Raw genomic sequence first — 21,376 nt, 5'->3', positions numbered from 1 at the left:
CTGTGAAAATAAGATCACTATCCAAGTGTACTGACCTTTGCATCATAATGGCTGGATATTATACTTTAAAACCTGATACAGAAAATAAGTTGTATGCTTTGCTTATTTCACAAATGTTGTTTTTAGGTTTTCTCAAGAAAATGTGCGTGGTAGTTGCCTATGCAGAAGTCACTGTGGGTGGTTGCCAGTGGACTGGGGTGCTCTGAGTGCTTTTTAGAGCATTGCTATGTGGATGCTGTGGGGTTCTGAGTGTTTGTTAAGTGGTTCTTTGCTGCCACAAGTCAAAAGAGACATCCCTAAGTCTCCCATAAGTAACAGTACACCTTTCCTCAACAAGGCGCATGAGTTGACGCATGTCTGTATACTAACAGTGTGGGACAAGCTACTGACCAAAGTTTAATATCTAGAAGGTAATTCAATAAACAGCCGTGTTTGTCAGAGCAAAAACCCGCAATCCAGTATAATAGACACAGTGCTAAAATGTTCAGTGCTGAAACTGCACTGCGTCTTCTTCTTCTTTTTTTTCCCCTTTTAATTTAGTAATTGACTTTACTTTTCACACAAACACACCTTGTTTCTATGTAAATTAGGTTCATTATGAATTGCGTTTCTGTCACACAAATTGCCTGGTGCAATTTGCATCAATCTATATCACACCAAATGAAACCAAACAGCACATAAAATACAATTTGCTATGTATAACAATGATTTTTGAGTACACTTTCTAGCGATTATGGCAGCGGTAATTGTAGCCAGGCAACAACATCGTCAGTTACCACATTTGAGAGAAAGAATATTTCAAACAAGAATATCATTGGTTCAGTTACTTGTATATGTGCATTTCCTTACTAAAGTACACTGTAAAAAGTGGTAACCTGTGATTGTTACCTTAAGGGAGATATTTCTACCTGATTTAACCCATAAACAAATATTTTTATTGGTATAAAATAAGGTATATGAGTTGGTTCAGTGATGTTAAATACTCTTTTTGACTCAAATAAAACCAGTTAATTTATGTTAATTTATATGTCACCCCCCCACCCCTCCAGTTTAGTGGAAAAACATTATGTGAAAAGGATAGTGTGTCTGAATTAAAGGTATTCATTAAAAAGTAGATAAAAAAATAACCCAGATAACTTACTTCTTCCATGTACCTTGATAATGCTATGGTATTTTTGTAGTACTCAATGTACTGTATGTGGTATTAGCATTAGTCCAGGTCACATGTTAAGATGCTGTTGTTTTATTTTATAGGGACATTATGCATTATCTAAGTCTACATCTCTAGTTCAGTTACTCAGTTTAGAGATAATAAATAAATTAACTGACACAATTAATCACCATAACCCATCATTTGCTAGCGTGCTTTTGAGGAACTTGTTTCAAAGCAGACAACACACTCCACCTGAGGCCTGAAACATTGTGTGTAGCTTGTTTTCAAGGTTCTGGCAGCTTGTATTCTACCTTTTAATTATGTCCCATGCACAGCCATAAATCTGCATCAACAGAGCCACTTCACTAACTCAATGCATATTCATGATACGGACTAAATATTCATGAGCAAATGGTTATCTGAACTTGTGCATAACCATAATTATGAAATACAATCACATGCCAAAGTAATATAGATGTATGGCGCTGAATGAATTATATGACTCCACCCCACTGCTGACTCACCATATGCATGAATTCAGTCACTGTAGAATGAGCTGTCTTCCAGTACTGTGGCTGTATGCATTTAAATGTATTTATTTAGCAGATGGTGTTTATCCAAAGTGAATTACATATGTATAATAGCTTATATTTGGTGTACATATCCATACAGTATTGACTTAGTATCTGAGATTCTTATTCTTATTATTCTTATTGTTTTAATAATCCATATTATCATAATTGTTTGAGAAGAACATGCCCTGTTAAAGATCAATGATAATACCGCAAGTTAACTGAAAATTCACCATTAAACAACCCCAATTAATCTGTGGAGTCTTGACGAATTTAGATGCGATTGCCAATGTGTTGTCAATGGTCTGATATCATGACCAGACAAGTTTGTGTCATTTGTATCAATGGGTCCATCATGTCTACTGGGAACTTTCTGGCCAGTACCGTTACAGTTATTTGGAGAATTGTTGAAATTTATGACTAGTTCTAACTACATCTTTATGGACTATCAACCTCCAGAGAAACCTGGAACTCAGTCCTTTTGACTTTCGAAGGACTATGTAAATGAAACTTACAACTGAAAATTAGATGAAAATTGGAAAATCGGCTAGTGGGATGGCAACCTTAGGAGGCAGAGGGCTATTCAGCAGAATAATGATGACTGAGACACTGTTGCAGTAGTATTCATCATAGTTCAGATTTTGTAATTTGCCTATGTAGCATGCAGTAAAACTAGCAGTTCAAACTAAAGTTCCACCACTGACATACAATAGAACAGAGGACAATTAAAGCAATACTGCAAATGCTGAAGCAAGCTTCTGGCATGTCATACAGTATACTCCATGTCCCACAGTGCAGTCTTCTGTGAATTAGCTTGATGAGCACTGTTTTGATGAGTATCCATTGGGTTGAAAATATACATATAAATCTCAGTTTATAGGTGATATTAATAAATGATGGCGTATGTATTCATATTTAAATGAACACAATTTTTCACTGAGTCACTGAGTCCAGCACTAAAGGTCAATGCACACTCAGTCCTCATGTTGTGTCAATCGCGTTTACACACTGCCTCCGAAACTTTCGTCCGTCATAAAAAAAATTTGGATCAGGCTCGATTTTCGGAGTTTTCGCATCCGTAACAAGCATTTTGATAGGAAAGGATGATGAATATGAAAAAAACAGAAAAACGCATACGAAAATTTCGGACTCTGTGCAATGGCCTTAACATACACACAGCTGAAATGTTAGCCTTTAATTTATCCATGTGTATACAAAAGACTCTGACAGTTGAAACTGGAGAAATTAAAATTATATTGAGATAATTATTGTTTATCCACAGCCCTAGTGTCATTTCTTACACTGTAAAAAATGAAAAGTTGACTTACACTAAATTAAAACTTCAAGGCAACTTGCAGTTTTTTTGAGTTTACTCAACTTTGGTCCAAATTGTTCACTCAACCCAGGCCACTGAGTAAATTCACATGTCTCTTTTTTGTTCAGCTAACAGTTTTGTTAGTTAAAAAGACTTGTAATGCTTTTCTCAAATTATGCTCTGAGAACTTTTATACTTGATTACAAATGACAAACATTAATGGATAAATTAGTCTAATATGTAAACAATATTGTCTTTGTTTATAAAACAATTTACAAGACTAAGACATCCAGAAAACCGACAAAAGAGGTTGAACATACTCTAGGCCTCAAAACTAGACACTAACCTCAAGAACGGTGGCAATCAACAAATGTTAAAAAGATGAGCCCTTTACATCACAGTACAACACATAACTAACAATAACGATAAAACAACAACAAAAAAGTTTAAATTAAATCAGCTAACATCAAAACAATAATCCTATAACAGTAACTGCATAATTTATTCATGCTGCAATGCATGCTGGGAACTCACAAAGCCTTAACATTTCAACAATATGAAATTCTTTGTTCAGACAACTGTTTGACTATCCATCTATTTGATTTGCACTCATTTCATTCATCGAGTTTACACTAATTCACTTCACACACTCATTATTGCTTAGTGATTTTGGAGGTTTATGAATCATAAAACAAAATAGGTAATGGTATGAGCATTTGAGTGACAGATGTGGTCACACTAAACATACTTTAAGGGTTAAGGGAGTAGGGGTTTAACTTCAGTTATGCCAACATCTGACGTTGCATTTTAACAACCTACATTAGTTGTGCAAACAGTTATGAGATTTCTGCTTTTCAAAATCAGTGGCTGCTGAACTATGAGAATTAGGTCTTCAGTGGCTGGCTCACATGGTAATTAAGCCATAAAAGAGAATTTTAAAATAGCTTTCTTCTCACTGTTTTGAACAAGTACTGGAAGGCCATTTTTGTTTGTCTGTGCTCTGAATAAGCAGATTGGGGGGAACAAAAATGGAACAGCACAGATGGGAAGAGTTTGCAGATATTGCTGAAGTGGTAAGGAACAATCAAGGAGTATGAGATGACTTGTGTCTTCAGCTCAGTGTGCAGCTCATTGTTATTTCAGTCAGCACCGTTGATGAGGGCTGCTTTGAGAAACTGATTGCAGTAGCAAAGAGGGACTGGGGTCAGTTAAGGAAATATACAGTGACTGTTATAAAATAGAAAACTTGCTTTTTACTAAAGTAATAGTTCACAGCCAAAACAAAAATTCTGTCATCATTTACTCACCCTCATGTCATCCCAAACCTATTACCTATTACTGTGAAACACATAGATGTTAGATGCAGAATATACCGGCTTGGTAGCACTTTATTTTACAGTACGTGTACTTCCCTGGTACATACATGGTAAATATCTTGTACCTACAGGCAAATGTGTGGTAATACATGGTACTTACCTAAGGTGTATGTACATGGTAACAAATAAGAAACACGGCTGTACTTAACAGTCGTACATGCATGGTAATTAGTTTGTACATACAGACAAGTGTGGGTAAGAACGGTGACTTACAGGTAGAGCCTGTACATGGTAACTAATTAGATACTTTACTGTACTTACTAATGTATATACATGGTAAATATGTAGTACTTACGGACAAGAGGGTACAAAAAGGCACGTCCTTACAGTATCCGTATATGGTAACTAATAAGACACATTACTGTACATACTAATGGTATGTACATGGTAAATGTGTAGCACCTACGGAAAAATGTGTTATTATGTGGTAACAAATAAGACACATACTGTACTTGGTATACACATGGTAAATATGTAGTACTTACAAACAAGTGTGTGTTAATGTTAAATTGCTCTCCACAACAGTGCTTACAACGTTTGAAGAATTGGTAATTCCTGTGTAATGTTTATGTAAAATGGTGCACTTTATTTTACAGTCCTATTTCCATATACTTACTATGCAAGTGCTGGTGTATGTACCTATTAGTTAATGTACAGAATAAGTTATGCGGTACTCGAGTTGGGGGTATAAACATGGACCAAGGTACTTATTGAGTAATTGATGATAGATGGTACATAGTAAGTATATGGAAATAGGACTGTAAAATAAAGTGCACCATTTTACATAAACATTACACAGGAATTACCAATTCTTCAAACTTTGTAAGCGCTGTTGTGGAGAGCAATTTAACATTAATACACACTTGTTTGTAAGTACTACATATTTACCACATGTATACCAAGTACAGTATATGTCTTGCTTGTTACCACATAATAGCTATTTTTCCGTAGATGCTACATATTAACCATGTACATATCATTAGTATGTACAGTAATGTGTATTAGTTACACATATATGGATACTGTAAGGACCTGCCTGTTTGTGCCCACTTGTCTGTAAGTACTACATATTTACCATGTATATACATTAGTACAGTAAAGTATCTAATGAGTTACAATGTACGGGCACTACCTGTAAGTCACCGTTCTTACCCACATTTGTCTGTATGTACAAACTAATTACCATTTATGTACGACTGTTAAGTACAGCCGTGTTTCTTATTTGTTACCATGTACATACTATTCAGGTAAGTACTTTGTGTTACCACTCATTTACCTGTAGATACAAGATATTTACCATGTATGTACCAGGGAAGTACACTTACTGTAAAATAAAGTGCTACCATTATAATACATACAAAAACAACAATCCTAATGCAATGGGTCTCTTTGACACATTTGAACATTCATAATTCAGGACAAAAGGAAAAGATCTCCAGCAAATAAACTGAAATTTAACTATTTATTTTCGTATTTAATTTTAAATTATTTTATTCATAAGTATCCCCTTATGGAAAGTTAATGTGTGGTAGGATCAGCTTTGTTAGCATCTGTTATATCTTTGTCTGCCAAATGCATAAATGTTAATGTAAATCTGAAACCTTTGGCCCATTTTTTTTCTGGCAAAATTACTCAAGCTGCATCAAGTTGGATGGGAACCATTTGTGGATGGCCATTTTAAGTCATTCTGCAGATGCTCAATTGGATTAAGGTCTGGGCTATAAATCGACCACTCTAGGAAATGTACTTTGTTGGTTTTAAGCCACAGTATTGAGGGTTTTACGGTATATTTCAGGTCACTGTTGAAGATAAATCATCATTCAACTGACTTCCAAGTCCCAGTGCTCTTGTGAATTCCAGCACATTCTCCTTCAGGATTTTTCTACTCTTAGATCTGTTCATTTGTTGCTATGTTAGATTTGTGCCAAATACAGCGCTTACAAATGAAACCTATTTTTTAAATTGCACCGAGAGCTTTCTTCCATATAAGCCAGATTAATGTAGTCCATATGTGGTTTTCTTTCTTTCTTTCTTCTTCTTCTTCTTTAAATCCAGTTTTTCCTACATACATATTGCCTTTGGGCAAGACTTTGGGACTGAACCTGCAATTACTAAGATGCAAGTCAGTCATTAGCATGAGGGTTAAATTAACAATTCAAATTTTTTCGCATTCAGTGGTGTCAGTCAGTGGTTGTTATCAATACATTTCTGAAAGTTAAGTGTCCTTCAGACTACAAGAAGCACCCTTTTCTCTATTTTCTTTCGCTTGGACTTTTATCACTTTGAATGCAAATCTCAATTTGCAAGTGACTGTAAGTCACAAACAAATATTTAATTACCATAGTATTCTGTCATATGAGCTTTCGATTCTGTAAGCTGTTCATGAGCTACATGTCGATAAAGATATTTCCAAGGTGAGATCTGTACAGTTGGACAAAGCATTCGAGATATCGCTGTCTCTACTGCTGATCCGGATATGGTCACATAGGGTAATATGATAATGTACTTTAAGTAAGGATTTAAGGGTCAGTTACATGATGTAATGAATTGGGAGCACACAAACTGTGTGAGGCATTTATAGCGGTTTCTATGACCCTTGGTTGAAATTGCATTCAAGGGGTGTGAGGGGTGTTGCTTGTCAGTTGAAATCATGTTCCTTTGGGTGATTCCCCTTTGGTCCAGACCTGCTGAGGGGGCATAAATCTGATCCCCTAAAAACATTAAGAACCTTTGTTGATCCATTCATTGTATTTTGTTTTGCTAGGTTTCACAAAATTGATTACACAGACTTTTAGCAGAATGTTCCTCACCCCAAACCCAACAAATTCTCACACACTCCTTAGTCGAACATACCGGTCACATTAAGATCATGAGGGATTTAAAGGCAGTAAGAGTTGGTGCAATGAGAATGAAGAGGTAGTGAGATAGAGGGAAGTCTAGAGAGGACCTGGAGGAAGTAGCGGATGAGAGGATGTGTGGTGTCTTTATCCTGCATCAGACCCCGCCAGCTGAGATTAAAGACAGACCATCTCAAGGCGGCATTCACGCTCTGAAGGCGAAATGTCCTCTTCACTGAATGCTGATGAAGCACAATGAATGGCCTCATGGACCCCGAATCTGCTCACAGATTATAGGCCTTGTGATCCCACACAAACTCATGCAAACCCCCCAAAAGGCCCTGAGGGTTAAGACCAGGTTCCACATTAGGAAGGGTTGTGTGATTGTTCTTTAAATGTAAACGCACCACAAAAATCACCATACATTTTTTTTTTTTTTTTAATTCACCAATTTATGGCATATTATTATTTATTTAATTTATGTCAACATTCTTCAGTGATGATTATGAATGTGAAAATTCAAATAATAAAAATGTAAGATGTGTTTTGAAGTTTTTAATCATTGATTTGATTTGAATTTAATATATAAATCATTTATAAATCATTTTTGTGATTAGAGATATTAATAACTAAAATGAGATCATTTGTGATTCAAGAGCATGAATTATCCAAGTAAATTATTTTTTTATGGACGGTAATATATGAAAAAGTGGTTCAAATTTTCTGAGAAGAACAGGGCAATTTTCATTATGGGAATATAATTAGATTGGCATTCTAAAAAGCTAAAATAAAATGTAAATGGTACACTTGTTCACAGTGTACACAAATAGAAACTTGTCTAGTATCATAACTGAGTAACGACCTTGCAGAACGAATCTCTCTCTCTCTATCTCTCTCTCTCTGACTTGCACAGTATTGCCAAATCATTCACATATATACGTATATACATATAAATATTATGGCCTAATTTTGCAGGCCATACAAGTATTAGTAATCACCTCTTACTATTCAGGTTTCACACGTCTTTAGCACAGACATAAACATGTACAATAACTAATCAATGATTACATTAATACAGTCAGTATTCACTTCACACAACTTTTTTTCCCCCTCTGTCTACTGAAAACATTCTGCAGCAGATGCAATGTTTCCTACAGCAAAATCCCCAACAGTGAAATTGAAGCTGGCAAGTGGGTTGGCAGCAGTCGGATGTTGCAGAAATTAGGCGATATGCTGTGCTGGGACACTGTGCTGGGGTTCACCCCTGATTAAGCTTGTTAAGGGCATCATTTAAAACTACCCTGCTGACTAGAAGTAAGACAAGACCAAGACTCACACATAGTTTTTGTGAAGGCTATTTGGAATCACAGCTTGTTTAATTGAGTGTCTTTACATTGATTTTAGTTCACATGGAGATTCAGAACGATCGCAGTCAGTAAAACACAGAGGAAGTTGGAACTCAAGCACCACTATTAAGACATTTTTAGCAACACTATACATTCTGAAGTAAAAATGCAACACAACTAAAAACATAGGCAAAATCCAGCAGTTGGGGTGTTGTTAGAGATGATGTCATAGTCAACTGGGTAATTGTTGTTGGAGGTGATGTCAAAGACTCTATAATAATGTTTTGATTTCAAGAGACACAATGGGGAATTATGAGAAGAACAAATGATAAAACTGCATAGGCATAGCCTATATCCTCAGTAGCAGTGAGGGTTTGCCTTGCATGTGGCTAACAGCATCTGATTAATGTCAAGCTTAGAAAGGTGTCATCAACAAGATTAACTTGCAAGACATTTGAATTAATTTGGAAAACATTTGTTTACCACCATAGTACAACAACAGAAATTATAAGCTGAGAGGAGGTGTGTAGTAAGAACAGCACTGAATGCTTTTCTGGTTATTGTACTCTGTTAACTTGGCAGATGAGTTGAGGAAGTCATAGAGCTGACCTCTGAATCAGTGGGTATTGAAAGAAAATCATATTCAATGGAAATCTCTGGAAACATCCTTTATCAGCTATACAAGTCTGTGCTGAGATCTGTGATTTGTATAGAGAAGGCAAGCATCATTATTACTAGTGCCTTTGTGATTTAAACCAACCCTTACAGGGAAAGCCGACCCCCCCCCAAAAAAAATATTAATTTAATAATAATAATTTAAATAATAATAATTTACTGACTGTTTTGTTTTCTCTATGGAAATAAAATAAGATATGTTGTACAATGTTGGTACCACTGACTTCCATTTTTAAAAAAAGAAAGTCATATATTTTTGGAACAACATGGGTCAGTATGTGAATTTCAATTTTGAGTTAACTTTGAGTTATCTCTTGAGATTGAGTTTTTGAGTTATCTCTTGCCTATTTTAAATGTAATTTATTTATGCAACCACACCACTACAGACATGAATGGTACTTGTGGCAGGTTTGCTCTGGTAATGTAATAGGTTGCAGATTACAAGTTACCCTATTTAAAATGCAATAAGTAGTGTAACAATTCCAAGTACTTTATTAAAGTAATGTAATGTAACGGATTGCATGACTGACAGATTACTCTTTGATCACTTTTCAAAATTTCTAGTGAACTGTTAATCATTTTCAAACATTTAAAGCAGGCAGAGTTAACCTTACAGTAATACTCTTACTTACAGTAAGACACTGATTACTGTCAGACTTTCAAAATCCTTCTTCACTTGAATTAAGATTATAATAATTTAATTTTAAAGCACAGCCACCACAAAATCAGACTTTAGCATTTATTTTTACTTAGAGATCATTCTGAGGTTAAATTAAAGATTTAAAATCATAACAAGAAAATGTTTAATAGCTATGATACAGTTTTTGAAATCAAATCTTTGCATAGCTATGACAGGAAGCACTGGCATCTAACAAAAAAAAAAAAAAAAAAACAGTTAATCTAAAAAATAAATACATACACACATACATACATAAATACATAAAGCATATAATGAAACCCAAATAGTTCATAAAAAAAGTTCTGTCTCCCAAACCTCTGAAACATTGGTGCCTCGTATTTTTGAGAAGTCAATGCAATTTGAGAAATAAATCAATCATATCTATATGTGTGTGAAAATATTCAGATGTAACCCCCTTTGTAATAGTTAACATTTTCAGAAGTAACTGTCATTCAATTAAAGGTTGTTTTTTTTTTTTTTTTTTCTTCTCAGTAACAGAATACAGTTACATTTATTTTGTAATTAAATTACGTAATTCTTTTACATGTCGCTAGTTACTCCCCAACACTGGTGACTGGTAAAATGGGCATACAAATCGAATAGATTTATGTTGAAGGAGGGATAATTTGAAACCAGAATAACTTAGGTACCATTTCCACATAGTATGATTGTATCTGAGTAAGACGCTACCCTCTTGTATAATCCACATTACTTTTGCAGCTTTTCTGGTTATTCTACTGTGTTAACTTAGCAGATGAGTTGAGGAAGTCATAGAGCTGACCTGAATCAATGACTATTGAAAGAAAATCATATTCAATGGAAGTCATGGACAAAGCCATGTTACATGGAAAATGATATTAATCATAATCAGTGTGCTTTGGTACAACACTCCAAAGTGAATCCTGTTTTGGTGTGTTTTCTCATAACTTGTCCTATAAATTATATGTTAGGTGGTAGAGAGGCAAATGGGAGGTGCTTCACTGCTATGAGGAATGCATTCAGGATGGTTCAAAAATGGTTCAAAACTGTACCAAATTAGTATTCTTCATCTTTTTTTACAATAGTGAACCCCTTTTGGTGCTATTTAGAACACTTTTTAAAATGTAGTTTTCCCTATCAAGGGCCTGGAGTGCTATATGTTGAAATGTTCTGGGAACACCTGCAAGCATGTGTGAAATCAGTCCAATGGAATGCATAGACATTTAAAGAAAGACATAATTTACCTGTTGATAGTGTTGGCAGTTACAGATATGAAAAACAAAAGGCAGGAATAAAGAAACCTAAACTCTAACACAAAGAAACATTTAACAAAAAGGTGGGCAAAACAGATATTTGTATTATCCTAACACTGCCCATGCCTAGATCTGGCTAGTAAGAATTTAAATACACACTTACCAGCCTTTAGATTTTAAAATGTCACTTCCTTTCATTTCTTCCATTTCTCTCTGCTCACTTTTTCTAGTAAATGGATGAATAACTTTTCTTTTTCTTTTTCTAAATGTCTGAGCAATTACAGAAGCATCCGCGTAAGTGACTTCCAGCAATTCAGCATTTCATTTTTTTAAACACTAAAGCACTCAAGATATAAATAGAGCTCAGATTCAGCCAATGTCTGCCATTAACACAAGCTTTTTAGATGTTTCAATACCACAAACACTGAAGGAAATACATAAATGCATTGACACTGACACCAGTATCGTCACTAATCTACAAGAGCCTTCAGGCTTTGCAAAAACACCAAATCAATTACCGTTTTACTTCAGCTGTGTATGCTGCTGTCGAACATTTGTCTAATGACCTTAATGCATGAGAAAGTGATCTAATAAGCTTGGGGAAAGAGATTGAGCTTAGAGAAATGTGAGACAAGTCATGTTTATGGAACTGTATTATATTATAATTATATTATATTTTATGCATTGGTCAAAAATGAAGTCATATTGTCAAAACCCTCAGTCAGGGTTTTCAAATGCATTCAATGACCACTTCTTCCAAAATTCCAATGAACTCTTTTGTCATTCATATGCAAAACCTTTAAAACATTATGTATCAAATGCTAATTTCTTGCTCTCAAAACTTATATTAAAAACACATTCAAAATAGAATAATGGCAATTTTGTGCTTTTATACGGTAATTATACTGAAACATGTAAACAATCTTAACAGAATATTTACAATAAATAATAAGTGTCCCATAAACAGATTCTAAATTATTTTGTTTGGAAACATGGATCAAGGAAGACAGGTTGGTGGGAAAACAAGACTACGAGGAGGGAGGAAGAGAGGAAGCAGAGACTAGAACCCTCACATTACTGTACATACAGTATGATTCATTATACTAAACATGTTGTTGCTTTTATACAACAAATTATTTTTAACAAATAAATTAATATTGGCATGTATGATTCATTCTTGTTACATATCGCCTGCTTTAGTAAAGTCAATAAAGTAAAAATGTTGCATTCATATTTTATAATGATATACATATTTATGTGAAAAAAAACCATTAAGGTGCAAAAAGTCTATTCTTATATAATGCTCAATTATACTGAATGAGAATTTGTGTTGAAAGAAAGAGAGAAAGAGAGAAAGAAAGAAAGAAAGAAAGAACGAAAGAACGAAAGAACGAAAGAAAGACCTGATATGAATTCACACAGGACTATTTGTCTTAACTGCGCTGTTTGTGCATTGCAGTGAAGACAGCAAAAATGCATTTACATCACCATTATTATGTGACATATGCACTGGATGGAGAAATATCAAACAAATTAAGGAAAACTGAGAAAGGAATATGGTTGCGTATATATATATAATATTAATGGCCCCTGTGTTCAAGGACACACAGACTTAAAAGTTATAGTTAAAGGAAATATATACAAAGTACTATTTTAATATTTATTTATATTTCCTCTGAATATATAAATATAATATGTGTATGTATGTATGTATGTATGTATATACATTCATTAGGTCTTAATAAATAATATCTAAAGATTATAAGATATTTAAATGTATTTTGCGATTTGTTGCAGTAACATTAATAAGGATATCTTATAAACCTGATATTCGCTCCAGTAAATTATCTCTTACATTAATAATGGCATCTTTCTGCAGTTTTCGCTTGATCCTTGCATAAGACAACTCAAGAAAGGATGTCTAATAGAGACTGCAGACATACAGTATTGCAATAGGTTGCAGCTAATGAAAGCTGTAGTATGTGTTCATAGTGCAGCAAGCTCTTTACGCAAAAGATCAAGGGCATTTTGAAGATTTTAAAGATGCATGGAATAACAGCTCTATTATAATATTACGCTAATATAATATTTTAATACCAGTGCAGTACAGGATAACAAAATGTTGCCTACACTGGGACACAAAGCAGAAGAATGTTATTCAGTGCATGAATGCTGATAAAGGAATTGCTGACAAAAAGGAGATTTCAAAGTGCTTCATCTCATCTCTTAGTGTCTTACTATGCTTATAGCAATGTAAGGGGGAAGTTTTTTTTGCAGTTCCTGTTGGGGATTTTCAGATCAGGCAGACAAATGCAATCACTGCAGAAATGAGTGTTAAAGAGAAAGATGGATTTCCCGCTGCTACGCACATATGACATATCATTATCCAACATCATCCAGTAGCATGGAGGAGGGGTGGAATATAAATGAAAAGAAAGTTGATGAAATCTAGAAGGAGATGAAGAACATTGCCTGGTCTTTCTAGCATAGGTCATTTTGATTTTTAAAGCAATCTGAAAGGGGGAAGAAAGGTGTTTTGTAAAGACGTTGTGATATCCACATATCAGAATATAAGGCGGCGGGGGTGTTATGAATAGAACAGCAGTTAAATTATGAAATATCAGGAAGTTGTTTTCTCATCACCTGCAGAGCTTAACAAGTCTCATCTAGACAGCAAACACACTGACAAATGGATTTTTACATAATCCAACTCACACACGCTGCAATCTTCAGGCTAAAGGTTGTATAAATTTCGTGAAAACACAAACATCTTGTTAAGCTTGATGTTGTTTAACCTTTGCCCACACACACACACAAACTTAGTGTGGCAGTACGGCTGTGTATCTTAAGATTCTCCATTAGCCTGTATGTGACCTGTGCGTTAGTTAATTAACCCTGTTCTTACTCCGCACACTGACTCTGGGTCAGTTTAAATCACAGTTCTGACTCGCTGCCAATCAGAATCCTCAGACCTGGAGCAGGAGGCAGATTCCCTGTAGACCAGATTCACCTATAGACAGGTTAACCTGAAGGCCGCACAGAAGGACAGAAGGTAACACACAGCCTTAACTTAAGCTGTGAAGTTGTGTTGTTGATTTCTAAATTATTGGTGCAGTGTTTACATTTTTAATGGGTTCAGGATTGCTTGAAATTGCTTAAGTTATGCAATAAGCTTAGTCAGGAAACTCTGTAGACTCGATATAGTGGGGTGTAATGTTATACAAAAATGACAGTTCGTTACACTCTAAAAAATGCTGGGTTAAATACAACCCAGCGATTGGGTTGTTTAGACCCAACGGTTGGGTTACTGCCCAGAAGGTTGGGTTAAACGTTTAACCCAACTGTTGGTTGAAAACAACCCAGCATGTGTTCTGTCCGATATTTAACCAGCACTGGGTTGTATTTAACCCAGCATTTTTTAGAATGTAGAGAGTGGCCAGGAGTGGACGTGGTCACTATTCATCTAAGCTTGGCTACCCCTTTTTGCCATCCTGCTCACAATCGCTGTTTCTGTCTCTTTTTTCTTGACAAGAATTGTGATTGTTTATTTAGACATAGAGATGTCTTTATACAACTACCACAAACAGAAGGTTGAAGAATCTTCTGTTCGTGGTAGTTGTATAAACTTTCCAACTTTGCCTCAGTGCCAGGCGCAAGTCAAAGAAGCGTGGAAATGATACAGGTGCAGAGGGAGCTTCAGTAGATAATCAGAGAATGGCGAATGAGATCACAGTTAACACAACATAGTTAATACAACATGATTAAATATGGAGGAATTGAAAGCACCATCAAAATGTTGCATGCATGCATTTGTTATAGATATGTCACATTTAAGGACGTCTCTCAAATGTATGGACTAAAATATACTTCCATGTGAAATCACAATATAAGGCACAAATTGATATGTACATTTTGATGTTTAATTTAATGCAGTGTTAAATATGAGCACAGTGCATTTGTATTAGAAAACAGGGGTCAATTTTGTTGTTTAGTTGGTAAAGCGCAAATTAAATTGGACCACATTTAAATGCATAGAGTACCAATTTTTACATTCTGGCATTTATGTGTTGATAGCTATGTGCTGAATATATATATATATATATATATATATATATATATATATGTGTGTGTGTGTGTGTGTGTGTGACCCTGGACGACAAAACCAGTCTTAAGTGCCAATTTTTCAAATAAAGAAATAAAGCTGAATAAATAATCTTTCCATTGATGTATGGTTTGTTAGGATAGGACAATATTTGGTTGAGATACAACTATTTGGAAATCTGGAATCTGAGGGTGCAAACAAATCAAAATATTGAGAAAATCGCCTTTAAAGTCGTCCAAATGAAGTTCTTAGCAATGCATATTACCAATCAAAAATTAAGTTTTGATACATTTACGGTAAGAAATGTACAAAATATCTTCATGGAACATGATCTTTACTTAATATCCTAATAATTTTTGGCATAAAAGAAAAGTGGATAATTTTGACCCATACAATGTATATTTGGCTATTGCTACAAATATACCCCAGCAACCGAATATATATATTCCAAGTGAAGATAATGAGGAAATTACATTGTCTTTCATTGAGAGAGTGGAGAAAAGGGATGCATACTTCCGACTGGAATTTGCCCATAAAGTCAAAACTTTATTGGCATGATTGTCAGGCTTTTACAGTAGGCCTATTTACAAAGCTTTCTTTTAAGTAACATAATAATACAGAATGTTAATTGGGTCATTTGGTGCCTTTTGGACATCAGAAAATGAAAAACTCATGTTCCTTTGTCAGTTTAAAATTAGGTAATAAATTATTAAATTTTTATATATATATATATATATATATTTACTTGCACATCAACACATCATTTTACTTTTTTTTTTTACTTTTTATTTTTTACTTTTTTTATCCTCCTGATACAAATGCATAAAATATTGTTCCCAGGTTCCCAGGTTGCTATACTCATGCAGGTTTGTTTACAAACAAGCCCAAAACAAGCCCAATATATATATTTTTTTTGATGATTTATTATCAATTATTACCAATAAACGAGTCTGCAACATATTAAACTGAAACCACTCTTTTATCTGAAAAGCAAAAACAGAAGCTATTTTACAAAAATTAGCAAACTGCAACAAAAGTGGGATCAAAACTCGTCTCTAATCACCTGTGAGCAGAATAGGATTGGAGAGATAGAAAAGGAGAAAAACACAAGAGCTTCAAAGGGGAGCTGTAATAGCCACATATTTATAGCCTAAAATATATAGGGGTCATTCTATGGAAATGTCCATTTTTCTTTACAGAAATATTACACATGATAAACACTTGGTTACAATATATATATATATATATATATATATATATATATATATATATATATTTATTTTTTTATTTTTTTATTTATTTATTTTTTTTTTTTTAATGACATAATGTGTTATTTGAACAATTACACCTTCTTGAGCCATCAATGTGGCAATATTTGTTTTTAATTAATTATAAAGAATTCCAAGCACCACAAAACTGCTCGTCCCCACAGCCATATACAGAGGGAAAGTGGTTTATTTTGAAGTCAAAAACAGGTTTTTCTTCCATTCAAAAGAAAATAACTATCAAATAAATGACATAAACGAAATGCCACATAAATATTATAGAAAAAATATAAAGTATTATATTAAATAATAATATATTATATTTAAAAATAAAATATTATATAATATTATTAAAAATATTATAAAAAAGATTTAACAATCATTAAGCTGTCATTTATGTGTATTCATGAAGTAAAAAGGTAATCTATTAATGTGGTCTAAGTTTAAATGTTAAAACAAGAAATACATTTTAAGACATCTTGCCATACCAAATGTATTTACACAGTATTAGGATATGACTACTTGTTTTTTTTTTTTTTATTATTACAGCCCGACGCCCGTGATAATTAATACATTATAAAAGCATTGTAAAAAATAGGCTAAAAGAAAGTCATCCCACTCCTCTACGTCTACTTCTATCATCGCTTGGATAACAGCGTCACGCGTCTTCTTTTTGAATGTGATTTTTCTCTAATGATGGAGCGGAACATATGGCAAATTACGCTACAGCACTTATATTATTGCACTGGTTGGCTATTAACTGCGAGCAGACAGAGTGTCAATCAATGCACTGGAGAATATGGTGAACATAAATAAAAAAACGAAGTTGCTTGTCAGATTTCCCTAACAAGCAACCATATTTTTTAAATAAGCCCAAAAAACCGCAACTCGCGACCAGGGATTTTTTCCCGCAACTTTACAAAAAAAGAAGCCCAAAGTCGCGGACTTGGCAACTGTGCTTTCACCGCGTCACTTCCGGTGTGTGGTACATTCCCTTTCCGTGAAGAATCTGTCATTGTAAATTTGTTTTGTCCTTGGTAAAAGTGTTTTCCCCATGTAATTGTGTTTTATGATAGGTAAAAATGTTTTCCAAAATGTAAATTTGTCTCGAGCTTCGTAAAAGTGTTTCACACTTTGTAATGTTGTTTTGCACTTCCCAGCCACCGTAGAAAAGGATATTGTTCTCTCTACATTAGAAGTCGTGGCCAAAAAAAAAAAAAAAAAAAAAAAGATGTTAATAACTTTGGTGCTAATTTGATTAAACAGATGTTATCAAATTAATGCTGTGGCCACAACAAAACTAATGAACTGAACATGTCCACTAGCATAGACTAAAAGATCAATCTTGACATTTAAGAATCAATATTGATTTGTTAAAATGAAGATATATAAAGTTAGAAGTTTCAGAGAGAAAAAATAAAAATAAAAAAAGTTCCACACATGCAGTTGTTAAACACTTTGATAACAGTAGATGGGTGATTGTGTTTTGCATCATAACTGTCACAGTATGTTGTATAATTCTACTATTTTAGAGGTCTTTTTCATATGATGGCAGCTTTGACTAAAATATATTTTCAGTGTTTGTTGGTTCATTTGTTTAAAGTAATGAAGCTAAACTGTTCTAGATCTCCTTTTTTTCAGATAATGACAATATTGACTAAAATATATTATCATTGTTTTTGTTTGTTTATTTATTTATTTAAAGTGATGAAGCTAATTATAATAAATTGCTGTAGTTGCTTTACACTTTTTAAAAAAGAGGGTTAATATAAATGAGACAATAAGATTGTTGACTGATAGTTGATTGTTGTTTTTGTATAAATCTCCCCTCCTCTCCTGAGACATGAAACATTCTCCTTTCTATTGAGAGAAAAAAAAGAAAAAAAAAAACACTTGATAATCCCATGTGACTTCTCTAGAGTCAATTAATAAATCTCAACAATTTTTCAGTCAGTCATATGAACTCAAACATTTCAAACATCAAAATGTTCCTTGTTTTTTTATTTAATTTAATTTTTTTTTAGCTCTGCTGCCCATTGTCCACATTATATTACTATTGTCACATTTGTCTGTATTTTTATTTAGGAATTTTAAGACAATCATCATGTATCAAGTACCTAAACAAAGCATAACCCCATTGTCTCCTGAACTGTGAAAAAACCCAAAAAAACAACCTCAATAAGCTAAAAAAAAAATCACTGATATGGACACTTTTCTCAGTTATTCCCACTGAACTCCTCTTCTGTCTTTGGTTATGTTCTGCAGGTCAACTGGCAGCAGGAACCTGTGAGATTGTCACTCTAGACAGAGACAGCAGTCAGCCACGCAGGACGATTGCCAGACAGACGGCCCGCTGCGCATGTAAGAAAGGACAGATTGCTGGGACAACGAGAGCCAGGCCGGCCTGTGTGGACGGTAAGATCAAATTTGGGGAACCTGTCAATCAAAAGTACTACATACCAGTATTCTTTTGTCATACCTCTAATAGTTGGTGCGTATGGTTGGCCATACTACCGTACTAATATTGCTACCATATATTTTTGTATTTATTACAATAATGTACAATATAAGATCAGATGATGGCATAATTGAGAAAAAAAAAAAAAAGTGCATAAAAATGACCCAGTGCAGATGAAACACCCTCAGATATAAAAGCATAATTTAAAATAATACTTTTACAGAGTTTAGAACAAAAAATGTGGCACAAAATACAATATGCAGCTGTAATCAAAAGAAGTGCCTAAATGTTAAATTTTTTTAAATATATTGCTATAATTAAGTTAAATTTAAAGTGTTTTGAACTGGCACATGAAGCAGTGCTTGTGTGTAATGGACTTGAACCTATGTGCCTATGTATAAATGTATTATGCCACATTGTAGCTATATAATATCTAAAATATATAGAAATAACATCAAGCTTCACTACTTCAATCATTTGTGTCATTGTGTCATTTGTGCTATATAAAATGTATTTTTAATTATATGCTTTATATGCCGAAAAGGTACGTATGTTACATGAATTATATATTTTTAATTCAAAAGAGCAAATATTTAAGGAAAAAATATTTTTTTTACTGGATTAAATCGCATGTAGCAAATTGTCATGATTTGCTCGGCGCAAGGAACGAGGAAGCATAGAGATTCTTCAAATACAATCTTTTTAATGTGACAATTACCAGGGAATCCAACAGAGGAACACGGGAAGACATAAAATCACGTTTAACAGCAGACGCTAGACTCAGGGAAATACAGGGCTTAAATAATAATCAAACTAAACAAGATAACTAAACACAGCAGGACAGAAATGAACCAATAATGAACTAATAACAGGAAACTAACCAAATATGGGCACAAGAGGGAGGGAACCACAAGACATAGGGACACAGGTCTGACAGTTACTTCCCTCTCCCAAAAGGCGCATCCCGCGCCGTACAACATCCAATGGGGAGGTGGGGGGTGCTCTGGAGGCCTCAAGGGACAGGGACATGGAGACAGGACAGACGGCCTACAGGGTGGCGCCCGTTCCGGGACCCACAGAGGAGCATGGAACTCGGGCGGCCATGGCGGTGCAGGGAGAACAGGAGGCCATGGAGGTACGGCTCGTCCCTCGTCCCTCGGCTCGGCTCGGCCCGGCCACTACAAACGGAGCAAAACTACCCAAAAAAAAAAAAAACTTGGAGAGACTCACAGGGCTGAACTCGGGAACATGAGAAGTCACAGGGCTATCCACAGGATCATGAGCCCTCACAGGGCTCGGCTTGGAATCCGAGGACCATGCTGGGCATGACTGGTGCCTAACAGCACTCCTTGTGCTGGACGTGGAGTCAGGGGCCCTCTCAGGGGTGAACTCGGGAACCGCTTCCATAGAGGCATGCAGAGAAGCAAACGGCTTGGGAATGGCCTGGGTGGCCATGACAAGAGAAGCAGCTTGCTTCTGAGGGACCCCCACAGACAAGACAAGACCAACAAGACCGACTAGAATAGTTCCTGTGTACACAACAAGGCTTTCAAACATGGCTTCAGGGGACATGGCTTGACTCTGGACACTGGACTCTGGTCAGGGGCTGGAGCCTGCACTGGACTCTGGTCAGGGGCTGGAGCCTGCACTAGACTCTGGTCAGGGGCTGTAGCAGACACTGGAGCGCGCTTTCGAGGAGCAGCCACTGGAGGGCGCTTGAGTGAGCCACGGATGGCAGCGGGCATGAGTGAGCAGCGGCTGATAGACTTGACTGACGAGCGGCCAGAGGGCTTGGATTAGCCGGCAAACTTGACTGACTGACAGTAGGCGAGACTGACGGCGGGCTGGTTCTGACGGGAGGTCCGCTGGGATGGTAGTTGGCCCCGTGCCAGAACAGCGAGTTAAGAGTGGCATCGTCCAGCGCCATATTCGCGGCAAGCCCGCAGAATTCCCCGGTGCACTCATCGAAGGGGAGATCTCTTCGGGCTAGGGTGATGAACCGAGCTGTGGTTTCCATGCCGTGGGGAGAAAACAAACAGAAAAAAAACTATTAAAAAAAACGGAAACAAAACGGGGGAAAAAAGGCGCCGCTCACTTTTTGTTTCGTTCCGCTGTTCTGTCACGATTTGCTCGGAGCAAGGAATGAGGAAGCATGGAGATTCTTCAAATACAATGTTTTTAATGTGACAATTACCAGGGAATCCAACAGAGGAACACAGGAAGACAAAAAATTGCGTTTAACAACGGACGCTAGACTCAGGGAAACACAGGGCTTAAATAATAATCAAACTAAACAAGATAACTAATAACTAAATAAGACATAGGGACACAGGTCTGACACAAATTAGCTCAAAAGGGAAATGTAT

The 21,376-nt window shown here is 35.4% G+C and overlaps 1 protein-coding gene across 2 annotated transcripts in view; it reads left to right on the top strand.

Moving 5' to 3' along the window:
* Positions 1 to 21,376, top strand: part of tafa5a (TAFA chemokine like family member 5a) — a 121,699-nt gene that overhangs the window by 50,806 nt on the left and 49,517 nt on the right. For both annotated transcript variants that reach the window (XM_058772127.1, XM_058772128.1), the window contains exon 2: positions 18,818 to 18,967. In XM_058772127.1, coding sequence (XP_058628110.1) covers positions 18,818 to 18,967 — 150 coding nt within the window. The remainder of the gene's footprint in view (positions 1 to 18,817; positions 18,968 to 21,376) is intronic.

The sequence above is a fragment of the Onychostoma macrolepis genome, chromosome 04 (genome assembly GCF_012432095.1).
Source record: "Onychostoma macrolepis isolate SWU-2019 chromosome 04, ASM1243209v1, whole genome shotgun sequence".
Lineage (NCBI taxonomy): Eukaryota > Metazoa > Chordata > Actinopteri > Cypriniformes > Cyprinidae > Onychostoma > Onychostoma macrolepis.
This window is presented reverse-complemented; position numbering and strand designations above follow the sequence as displayed.